Source organism: Pinus tabuliformis, chromosome 8 (assembly GCF_031772625.1).
Source record: "Pinus tabuliformis cultivar Carrire ecotype Pingquan chromosome 8, CPIR1, whole genome shotgun sequence".
In the NCBI taxonomy this organism is placed as follows: Eukaryota; Viridiplantae; Streptophyta; class Pinopsida; order Pinales; family Pinaceae; genus Pinus; species Pinus tabuliformis.
Genome location: NC_142294.1, coordinates 107,910,932 through 107,923,416, shown reverse-complemented (window position 1 = coordinate 107,923,416; position 12,485 = coordinate 107,910,932). Strand labels below are relative to the sequence as shown.

At 37.5% G+C, this 12,485-nt stretch overlaps 1 protein-coding gene across 1 annotated transcript in view; it reads left to right on the top strand.

Annotated features, from left to right (window-relative positions):
• Positions 1-3,183: 3,183 nt before the first annotated feature.
• The window catches only part of LOC149234360 (D-xylose-proton symporter-like 2), a 301,095-nt gene continuing 291,793 nt past the window's right edge, over positions 3,184-12,485 (top strand). Inside the window, exons 1-2 of the mRNA XM_089371808.1 lie at positions 3,184-3,284; positions 3,555-3,653. Of these exons, the coding sequence (XP_089227934.1) occupies positions 3,210-3,284; positions 3,555-3,653 (174 nt within the window). The 5' untranslated portion in view covers positions 3,184-3,209. The remainder of the gene's footprint in view (positions 3,285-3,554; positions 3,654-12,485) is intronic.

Below are 12,485 nucleotides of genomic sequence, written 5' to 3'. Positions count from 1 at the left end.
AGAGAAAAGATGAGGTTTCCAAATTCCAACAGTACTTCTTCAAACTTTGATACTTATCCATGACAACATGTTTTTAGCAGTTGAAAAGGTTCGGATCTTTGAGAATATCATCATCCTTCTCTTCATCTGAGTTTTTGTAAGCGTTATCATTGGCTTCTAAAGTTCTAAGATCCATCAGGTAGACAATGGACATTCTTGAAGTATGTTGAAAATAGAAGAAGTCAGGAACTTAGATAATTGTGGGCATTCTATTAAAGTGTATAGGCCTGAAATTTTTGTTCTTCGAGGGTAATCAAATATTTGACGGTTCAATATCCCCATGGGCCAGCATTATAAATTTATACCTATTGAGAGGTTTTAGAGGCGTTTTTCATTCCATTCATAAACTTGACATCACATTACTGATGGTTTATGACATATGTAGTTTGCAAATGGTTTATAACTTTAAAATTTAGAGTCTAGACCTGCTGTAGGTGATGATTCCCTACATCTTTTGGGCATAAATGCTGTAGAAGAGGAGGAATATATGCTCATTTATCCCATTCATACTTCTACTGCTACATTCTTTCCAAAAACTGACATGTCACATGAGGACATCAAGTTAAAACTTAAGATCATGAGAAACTGTATATTGAATGTTGTTTGAACTTTGCAGAATGGGTAATTGTGAAGTTTGAACACTGAAAATATTTTGTAGCCGCACATTATGATTAGATGCTTGATTGTTTCAACTTTCTGCAGCCTAGCATATTACATAATTTATTAATTAATTATTACACAGCTGCCATCTGTAAATCCTCTATGCTGTCACGCTGTGCATATATATTATATGGTAATGGCAGCATATTTTTGTGACTTGTCTGTTGATTGCTCCTGTCCGGTGGAAGTGGTTCATGTTTGTGGAGAAGAGATTGTTTAGACAGGCAACAAAAACCATATAGGATACAATAAGATGAAGTTAATATGTCTCTTTTGTTGGAACCGTGATACCACTGCTGTAGGTGGAGAATGGAATTATTGTATTACGGTTTACCTTGACAGTGATCAATATGAAGTTATTTTCTATAAATATGTGTGGTATTGCTCAATGCAAACCCTTGCAGTTTGAAATCAAATCAAAAACCAAGCAAATGATTGTAGGGAACCGGAAGAATGAGAATCGAGTTTGTCTTACAGTTCTTGGCACTTGCAGCTTAGAAATCTTCGTTGTTGATGGCGTATTGGCGAATATTGGCTTCAAACCCTCCTTGGCAGCAACCACATTGGACTTCCAGCGCTCAGAAAAAACCAAAATGACTTCAAAAAAACCAAAAATCGAATTATATAGGCCGCGCGGAATGATTTCAGGGTCACCGGCGATATTTTAGGTCGTCGCGCGATATTTTCCGAGATATCGCCGAAATATTGTAAATCTCGCGCGATTTTCAAAACTCGAAAATATCGCGATATTTGGTCGGCGATATTTCGGCTCGCCGAAAATATCGCGATATTTCCGAATATTTCCGATATCTCGGCGATATTATCAACACTTATCGATATACTGAGACAATAATTTTAATAAAATATTACATTACAATTCATGAATTTGTCTACTTAAAGGGTTGAATTGACTCAACGATTCATTTAGAAGCTCATGGCCCCTTTGCTTGTGGTCCAAAAGTTTAAGAATGTTCTGTAGATTCCCCAACGTTCCAGTTGACTTTCCAAACAGCTAGTTTAAGCCTCTAATGATTAGTTGACTTCACTTTTAATGATTAGTAAACTCCCTCTTGCCGGCTTTTTGCTTGATCTCCAATGGCTTTACAAATTTGACAATTTTACCACTTGGGTAGCTGTAAATCGGCCTGATTTCATCTAGGTCTTGCTTCATTGGACCAAATGATGCACTGTGTTGCCACATCATCACTGCCTGCTATATCATGATGGCTATGTGCTAGATCTCTAACGCTGTTGGGAATTTGGAGAAATTGAGACATTGGTTTTGTTTCCCTTCTTTTAAAGACCAATTTTGACATATTGCATGCCAAATTTTGTCAAATGCTACCCCTACTTTGCCACCTAGAGACCTGTAGTACCTGTTGATGAACTTTTATCAATTGTAACTTGACAATGACTTCACTTTTGGAAAAATTCCACATGGTATGTCATCCTCTCATCAAACTGAACAAATTGGGACCAAGTTGACTTTTTTTTTACTTGTGGGAGCACTTACAACGGGAAACTTGAACCACTTTGGGAAATGTGAAAAGTTGACTTTGTGAAACTGCCATGTTGAGAAACATGAAAATGATAATATACCATGGGAAAAAGATGTATACAGAGTCTATGACACATGATCATGCAGATAGACATGGGTGCACTCGACATGGGTTGGACTGGCCCCTACAATACCAATCACCCCTACAATAAAACAAATGGCCCCTCAAAACCATGTGTCCAAGTAGAACCATCCTAAGTTCTCCAATCCTATCTAGGACTAAAGAACCTTTGAATGAGATCTAAGCAGACTGGGCATGGTCGACTGACAATTGTCTGGGATATCATAATACAAGAATCAATGCATGGCCTACAAGACATTTGACTTGGATCTTTTTGGACTTACAATGGTGTGGCCAACAAGACTTGCATCTTTATGGAATTACAATGGTGTGGCCAAAAATGAAATGTATCTATGTACCCCTGCTGAAATGGCAGTAACAGTGCCAAAGAAACATTAGGAAGAATAGAGATAGCAAAATCAACATATTTTCTGAAAATTCTTCCAAGGCAGATAAGGAATGGTGTTATCCAAACAAAAGGTGTCACAGTACACATATTTTAAAGATAAAAGTCATATTAAATGATGTGTGTGTAAACTAAAATAAATGGATTTCAATCTGGGTTGTCCGATGGAAGCATTCAAGCTTTTAAAAAGGGAGGAATTATAGATGCAATGTAGACATTTTTAAAACAAATAATGAAACACCTGATATCAAATTAGATTGATAATCCTTGATAACATTTTTTTCTCATGAAGTTAGAAAAACACACATCATACACGTGTCATGATTAGATACTTTCTTGTTAATCCTTTTATAAATGACTTATGAAGTAGAAGTGTTAGTTTGAAATTCTAAGTAGACTGCCAATCTTCTTATTCTTCATGCATCAAGAAGACTGTTAATGCTAATTATTGTAGGAAATGTCTATCGTGGAATCTGCAGTTGTTGATGACTGGTATTGCTGTTTTAACAGTCGACAAGCTTGGTAGGAGACCTTTGTTGATCACAGGTGTAAGTGGCATGGTATGATAATTTGTGCCTTATTCATCATTGTTATGTTAGAGCTTTCACTATAATCTTATGAATTATTTCCGTTGAGCAGTTTATTGAAATGTTTTCTAGGAGATTAACCATTATGCTTTATGCTTTTATGCATATGCTGAGTTTTTCAACATACACACACGCATCATCTACTAAAAAGAAACTTTTGGGTAAAGATACTCTATTTTATGTATTGATTCTAGATTAAGCATAAATTGTTGATTGACTTAAAGTAGCATTATGATGCTGCAGGGAATATCATTATTCTTACTGGCAGCTTACTATGCCTTTCTTGGGAGTGCACCTGTTGTGGCAGTAATTTCATTATTGTTGTACGTTGGATGCTATCAAGTATTTATCTCACCTTGTAGTTAGATTTTGTTTGGGTCATTTCTGGGTTTTGCCTCCATGGCTTTGAATGCACACTTATTGGTGATTTAAATTTTTAATTGGAGAATGAAAAAAAATCTCTTGCCAACATTATAAAATGATTCTATGCTTTCAGGAAACAATTTACTGTTCCTTCCATTTGTTTTTGGTTTCCATATGCTTATGTGCTATTTGTGTGTCAGTAAGCTGGGAAGCACACAGGCTTCAGCTGAAGTAATACTATTGTTTAGAGGAAGCGGGAAAATATTAATTTGGAACGAGATTCCATCATAGGGTATGCCACTGTAGAAATAGCTTGTAATTACACTCATAACACTGATAACAAGAAGAAGCAAACCAAGTCACATGACATGAGGACACAGGACACAGGACACAGAGGACACAGAAATACGAGTGTCCAACAGAAGACATGATGATCCTAAAAATAGGATACAAAAGACAAATCCATTTACAGAGCACTTGGAACACCTTCTAACACTGCACAACAACCCTCAATTGCACTCCAAAATGTCTCACACTTCCAGCCTGTTGAGTGAAATGATCTCACATGAAACGGGAAACATGTTTCTATGGGTTGTGTTGACCACTACGTGTCAACGACCCATAGCAGTACACCCCCTTTTTCGCAAAAGGGATAGCGCCTAATCGATGTGTTCCTGCCATCCAGCTATCATCATCATCCTGAGGATCATGTTATAATGTAAACCCATTCTGCATGTGTATAATATAAATAATCTCAGCAGATCCGTGTCGTGTATGTAATCACCTAGGTAAACCTACTTTTCTGGTGACGATCTACATTCCGGGAGGTTTTTTGTCTCACCGATCCATTCTCGGATGGTCAACAGAGTTTTCCTTCAACCTTACCCCAAAGTCGGAATGGATTTTGTCACTGGGATCTTAGGGGAGTCCTAGTGTTTTAGATCAAGTCTATGTAAAAGTAATTTGGGAATAATCCTAACTATTTGGTTAGGTTATTTTATTACAAATTGCTTGATCTGCTAGATTATATTTGTGTCGCAGAACTGGGTAGTTTGTAAGGGTCTTTTGCAAATGGGTTTTCCCCCTTGAGATGTAAAAAAATGTAAAAATCATGATGTAAAGTGTCTTGAGGGTTAGAAAAAATAATTTATTCCCTCATAGGTTAATTAATTAAATTTTCTAGTCAAAATTAATTAAAATCCTAAGCCAAAAATTTAATTAATTATAGGTCCTAGGTAAATTTAAATTTTCCAAAGGCAAAATTCGTGGGTCCTTTAAAAATTAAATTTTAAGAGGTCCAGGGACTAAGGTTAATTGATTATTTTGCTAAATTTTAAGCCTTTGGTCTCCAGGGTTAAGTCAAAGTCAAAATTTTGAGGAAATTTATTCAAAATTTTAATTTTTGAATTAATTAAAATACATTTAATTGAAAAATTCGAAATTTCCTTAATAACTAAAATTTCAACGGATGAGATTAAAAGAAATTTTGATCCTCACCAACGGTCGAGATTACTTTGACAATGATCACTCGAACTAGCCGTTGGAAGATTTATGTTTAAATAAGAGGTCAGTTGTCAGTTGAGATCATCCGATCTCTAGATCGTGTACTAAGCTCTCAAGCTCTCTTGTATACTTTTTTTGAATTAATGCAAAAAGTCTTTGGGGTTTCAACGTGCTGTAGTGTTCCTCTTCATGAATTTATGGTAACATTGTTTTAATTTTTGCTTAATATTATGTGAAAACTATCAATCAATAGCTCTCTTAAAATAATCTGAATATAGGTATCTTATTCAGTTTGTTGGATCTAGAGTAACATTTTTAATTTTGATTGAAATAGCAAGTATCTCTATTTCTTCAAAATTTTATTGTTCTATTTTTCCACTTGATGGGATGGTTGATCTAGTGTTTGCAGAAGATCTCTCAGGTTCTTATAGAGCGTTTGGGGATAGTTCTCAGTTGGACCAGCCAACTCTCAACACATATTTTCTGAAGAGCCAACTTCATATAAGCCTCAGGATTTATCTAACGATAATTATTTTTCTGCAGTGTGTTTTTGGGCTAGTACCTCTCTAAAATTTCAAAATCTTTTAAATATTTTGTGGAAATTTTGATAGATCTGGCCATTAAGAGCCTTAGATTATCAGATGTGGGAGCGAAGTTGGACTCATACTCCTCGGATTTGATAGATCTGTAAATTATTTGTATAGATCTGTTATTTACTTGTGTAGATCTGAAATTTTGTAACATAATTTTAAATTTTAACACTTGGGTTTTTTGGATTTTCTTTAGTTTTGTACATATTGGGTATTGAGTTTTTCTCTTTTCACTTGTGCAGGAATAGATTTGAGAAATCAGCCAAGAAATCTTCAGATCTGAGCTAGATCAAGGCCCTAGAGGGCGAGATCTGGGCACAAAGATTGTGTGCAGAAGTAGATCTGAGAAATCAACCAAGAAAATTTTCAGATCTGAGCTAGATCTAGACCCTGGAGGGCAAGATCTGGGCTCAAAGATTGTTTGCAGGAATAGATCTGAGAAATCAGCCAAGTAAATTTTCAGATCTGAGTTAGATCTAGACCCTGGAGGGCAAGATCCGGGTTCAAAGATTGTTTGCAGAAATAGATCTGAGAAATCAACCAAGTAAATCTTCAGATCTGAGATTTTTCAAACAGATCTGGTGTAGAATTTTCATTGTAGATCAACTGATATATGCAATGTCTTAAAGCATAATACTAGATCTACTTCTACCATAAACTTTGCGGAAGCTTAAACATATATGAGCATCATCAACCAAGAACAGATATCACCAACCATAACATAGAAGATATAACACTGGGGAAAGCAACTGCCTAAAACCCCAACTCTGTATTATCATACAAGTGGAAATCTTATTCAAGTTACAAAAAGAATAAGTTCAAAAGCTATCCTGCTCTCTCTGCAATCAAACAATACTGCTCACAGACTGAATAGACATAGAATATATCTTCCTCAAGCCCTCCAAGCCTCCTATTTCCTTGCGCAGTTTTGATTGGGGTCTAATGATGTCACATGTGTGAATTGGCCTCATCACACTCACTGTAACCTCTGATCCAACTACACAATCCTTAAGGAATAATATTCCTTCTGCATACAAGGAATATTCGCAATGGAATATTCTTGCAACTGATAGTACACTATCCCTCCATTTGATCTCAACTGGGTCTTTGACTGAACTGACATCCATGAGTTATCCATGAGTGAATACTCAGTTTATCTGAAGTATAGTAGTTACATGCATGCAAGCATTAACTAACTGAACTCTCATTAGTTTAACAAATTGTTAAACTAATCTAACTGGACTTGACTCAGTTAACTGAGTCAACTGATTACAACTCACTCTTATCTCTTTAACTGATGGATAAATCCCTCAATCAAAGGAGAAACTGTTGCATGTCCTCACATAGACTTCATGTTCATAATTCCTTAACTAATTAATTCAAGATGAATTAATTAATCAATTTACAAACAACTGTTAATATCAAATTCGAATTTTACTTCCTATGTTTAGTCCAGGGATTGACTAAAATAAGAAGGGATCCCGAAATGCTATTTTTAGAAAAGCTATTTTTAGTGCTTTCACTTTTCACCCATTGTTGCTAAGATCCACAATGGTAAACTGTTATTTATAGCAGGGCTATTTATAGCAGTGCTATTTTTAGCATTTTCCATTTTTAGCATTTCTTGTTGCACTTTTCAACATCTGGGGGTTTTGAGATAGATCTAGGCCCTGGAGGGAAATATCTTATCCCAAATCTTTTACAAGGCCAGCCATTAAAGATTTTGCCATAAATCTGAAGATCTGAAGCAAAATAATTTTTTCAGAACAAGGGTTTCAAGTTTTGGGGCTCCTAAGCCCAGATCTGCCTTCTCCTAACCCAACGCTAGTTCTATTGGCTTTGTGCTAGCTCTTATTTGCCCTAGATTTCCCTTGCTCCATTTCTGATTTGAATATTTGATTTTCTGAAACTAATCATTGGTGGGTTTTTGCAGAAAATTTGGTAAAAATTTGTGTTTCAGATATTGAATTTTTTTTGGCAACTTGGGCAAGTGATCTTCAAGGCCTAGGGCCTAAGGGTTTGATCTCTAAACCATCTTTTTCCTCACTGTTTGCTACAACAGTCATATACCTTTCTAATAGTGGTGAAAAACACATCTAAGTGGTTTGAAATTAACTAAAAAATTGCTAAATACATTAATAAGTCATTTATGTTTGATGTGTATCAAGAATTTGGCCTAGATCTACATTTTGGATCACTGTTATCTCTGAATAATTCTATTTCTGAAGTCTGAAATATAACAGTGGCAAAATTTCATGTGAGTTAGCCTAAAATCAGTTCCTAAGTTGTCTAATACATTAAGGAATTAATTTCTTGAGTTGGGCATTCATCATTAGGCTTATTTCATGTTTTAATTGCTGGCTGTAATAAGTATATCAGATCTGATATAATTCTGGAAATCACATCATAACATGTTGAAAATTTTTGATAATTCATGTGGGCAAGTTTGGAGAAATTTCGGTAAATTTTTGGCATAAAGATATCGTTCATAGCTTACTGTTTTCATTGTCATATCGCTGCTGTCATAAAGTTTTTCTTACTGCTGTACTAAAAATTAATTTCTGAAAATTAAGTACTTTGTCATGGAATTGTGATAAAATACATATCCTTTGTTTCATAAACTGAGTATTTTTTTTGAGCATCTGTTGACATTGATATCTAATTGCAAAGTTGTTTTTGTTCTCTTTGAGCTAAATTGTATCAAGAAGATTTGAAATAAGCTGGTGTTTTAATATAGTATTTTCAAGAGTTTATTTTATAAGTCTTGATCTAAAAAAAGGCAAGCATTTCATTCGGGTAATTGATGGCTTTTGTGGCATAAGTGTTTTCCCATTCTCGAGTCTAACTTCATCTCATCTTCCGGTGCATTTGCATATAAGTTAACTTTGCATAGATAAAATTTACTTCCAAGCATAAGCTTGGTCGATAGACAGATAGATCTCCATTCGTCTTTTCTTGAGAAGCCTGTTTTAATAGTACTTAAAACGGTGACCTTGCAGTCATCAGAGCCACAGTTCTCTGCAGTGCTGGAGGCACTAGGTATGTTAGAATTTCAGGAGAGGTATCGTTAATCACACCTTAGTGTGCTTCTCCTGATCTTCTCTCTGCCAATTACTATGAAATCAGGCTCAACATAGAAAGGATTGAAGGGTTCACATTTAAATAGGCATTTAACTAAAACTAACCAAGATTCTTGCATCTCACATTAGTTTTAGGATCTGCATTTCATATAAAATAGTCATTCATCTAAGCAACAGTTGCTAATCGATTATTTGGTCTTAATTTCCCTAGCAAGATCGTTGACTCCATAAGGCATTGGTATCAATCGTTTAAAATCCAATCAAATCCTATAAGTCTTGCTAAATCTTAATCAAGTACTTGATCTCTTCACTGTGTCTCCCGAACTGGCTGGTTCCCAACTAGTTCTTCTTCATTCCACTTTTCCATAGGGTCTACCCCCCTTATCCTGCTGTAGGGAGACAACTTTAATGGAGAGATTGGGGATCAGGGTGACAGTCCCCGATCTTAGTCGTTGTCGCAGTGCCTAGACATTCTGTGCAACAACAGGTTGTGTTTGGAATGTGTTCAGTGAACAGGACAAATACGCTCACGTATCAATGTCCGACACCTATGATACAGAACATGGGCTTTGTTTGGTTGTGTCCTTTCACTTGGGAAGCCAAAGAGCGCCTACAGGGCATGACACCAAAACTGCAGGTGCTGTTATTGCTGGAGTGATGGAGAATGTTAATATTTGCAATGTTTAGAGAAAGTGCACATGACATGGCAGGTGTCATGGTGACATGGCATCTTGAGTTGGTGACTAGTTTGTTTGCTAGGCAGGTTAAGGTGCAGCACATCCATCTTGGGAAGGAAGTTTAGCGCCTACAACATGATTTTTGATCATAAGATGGAATTTCTTTTCAATATTTTTAATTTATTATCAAAGTTATTATTTATTTAACATATGGATACATTCTTAATGTGGCCTTGGGCATTTGATCTATATGTGGTGTCGATGTAATTGTCACGGAATGTTCTTATATGGTTCCTCTTACCTAACCAAGTGGGTAGACCCTTAGAGAATTTTTTTATCCCATTCTAATCAGCTTGCCAGCAAGCAGCCCTGTGGTGATCTACAGAGAGCTAGCCACAAAGGCTCTCCATCCATGCTCCAATTAGTGCTTTATGATATCTAGTCTACTCATTAGATGAAAGTGGGTTATATTAACCATTTTTGTAATAAGTGCTTTCATTTAGTGTTTAAGAGCATGTTAGTATGGATCACAGGTTGAATTGGATGATATGCTGCTTTTCGTTATGTTCTTGTTTCCATGCTTCAGCTCTGTGGTTATCCCTTTGTAATATCCCCAATTTTGATTTTTCCATCTGAGGAGGTCAATGGAGATTCTGTGAGTGGTGCTAAGTATAGCACAATTTTGCAATTCAGACATTGGAGGCAATCTTAGCAATGGGAGGCAATTTTGGAGCAAGGAGGTGTGGGAAAGTGGGTCCCACAACTTCAAGAGGAAAATTCACACTTGTGAGGAGAGAGGAGAGAGAAAAAGGGGTGCGAGTTAGTGGAGGATGGGGACCACAAGAGAAGGAGTGCGAGTTAGTGGAGAGTGGGGACCACCAAAGAAAGAGAGGGCCAACAAGTATAAGTAAGGAAGGGAGACCCTCATTTTGCATCTTTTTGTCACTTTAACTTCTGAATTGAGTTCTCTTGGGGTTGTTTAGCACCAGAGCAAAGTGCTGTTGAGCACAAGGAGTTTCAGGGAAAATTCCAACCCCTTCTTTGGAGAACTTCCAGTGTCTCCCTATTTGGGTAATTAGGAAGTCTATTTCTGGGCTTCCACAGAGCTACACTAGCAACATATTTCTTGTTGAACGAATTTCTTGGGTGTGGAGGCTCAAGCAAAGAGGGACCAAATGAAATTTTGGGTGAGGAGATTGTGGAGAAGAAATTTAGGAGGAGAATCATCCGTCTGTAAGGAGAGATTCCAAGGGAAATTTTGTAGGAAAGATGGATCAGAATTGAGGGTTGAAATTCATCTTCTCAGCTAGTGCATGGAGGGAGATTGCACCGGTCTGTGTAGACATTTGTGGAGTTGTGAAGGGCGCTGAAGAGGAGAGAGAATGTTGATTTGGGGTAGCATCGGATGTGCTCTAGCCATGAAAATTGGTGGAGAGGCTAAAGCACATGAGATCTCCAAGACCTAGAAATGGTTTGGGGAAATTCCACCCGGTTAGAGAGATATTAAAATAATTAATATTTTTAATGGAGTTCCTAAGTCTAAACTTAGGAAAATAAAAATATTAATGGGTATTAATATAAAACTGGGTGAGAAGGTTCTAAATGACATGGATCAAGCCAAATCTAATCTTAGCCGTTGATTAGAGATTTAATCTCGGTCGTTGAAGACTCAACAGAAAAAGTATAAGAGGAGGCTTGAGGGTCAGTTGGAGATACACCAAGATTGATCAGTGAATTTGATTTTCTGGAGTGGGGTTTGCTGAGAGAAATCGAACAAGTGATCTGAGTTGCAGTGGGGGGAAGTGAGTGCATAGCAGAGAGGAAGAGATAGTGTCGAAGGACCAACACAGAGGCAGAGGAGGCTACACAGAGGCAGTAGAAGCCACATAGAGGGCTAAAGGGATTGCGCAGAGGCTACCAGGGCCTGTGTGAGTGACGCAGAGGACAATAGAGCCTGCGTAGAGCTTCAGAAGGCTGACATAGAGGCCAGGAGGGCTAACGCAGAGCCTCAGGGAGGCGTTGGAGAGTTTTTCGTGGAGTAGACTTGCCGAATATCTGCGTTCGAAGAGAGGCATTACTGCCAGATTGATTTCTCTCTCGGGTGAGCCAATTTGACACCTAGTTGTACTCAAGAAAGCTGCTTAATAATAAAACCCTCAGAATTACTGCACCGGTTTTCCCAAGTTGGGTTTTTTTCCGGGGATGATTGTCCAAAAATAATGGTGTCCCTTGTGTGTTTGTCTATTCTTTCAGTTGATGATCTGTAGATGGTTGAGACTGTACTTGTGTTTATTTTTAGTATTTATATGGTTAAATAACTTGTTAAGTAATTAAATAAGTAGGTGAAATAAACCAAATAGTGCAGGAAGAATTTCTAACGAGTTAGACTTAGAAATTTCAACTTGGTATCAGAGCGTTGCAGATCAGAGGAGAACTGAAGGCACCAAATTTATCAGAAGATTCGCAAAAGTACCATCTCTCTCGTGAAACAGAGTTGTTTCTAAGCAGAAGGCAACAGGGAGGGAGTGATGCAGTGGGCCTACATCACCATTCCGAGCTAGAGAAAGGGTCAGCGCAGAAGCAGTGAGAGGTAGAAGAGGCTCACAAAGAGCCACGTCATCCTGCTAAGCCAGGTAGGAGTGATGTAGTTGGCCAGAAGAGGGATTCAGCCACTGCTGGGATTGCGCAGAGCCAAAAGGCTCAGTTTCTTCAGTTGCTCGGGCCTAGGGTGCTGTGGGTAGATTGTGGATTGTGAAGCTAGTGGGGTGTTGTTGCTGTCGAAGCAGAACAATACCCAATGGGACAAAACCAAGGTAGAGGGAGTCACTACTTAGGCGTATTTCTAGCCAAGGAATCCAGATCAATGTTGCAGGAGCAAAGGGGATTGGAGAGGAGCGATTCGATTGTTGGCAGAAGGATTTCCAGGAGGGAAATCGAGACTCAGAGGGAGTCTAGCAGAGG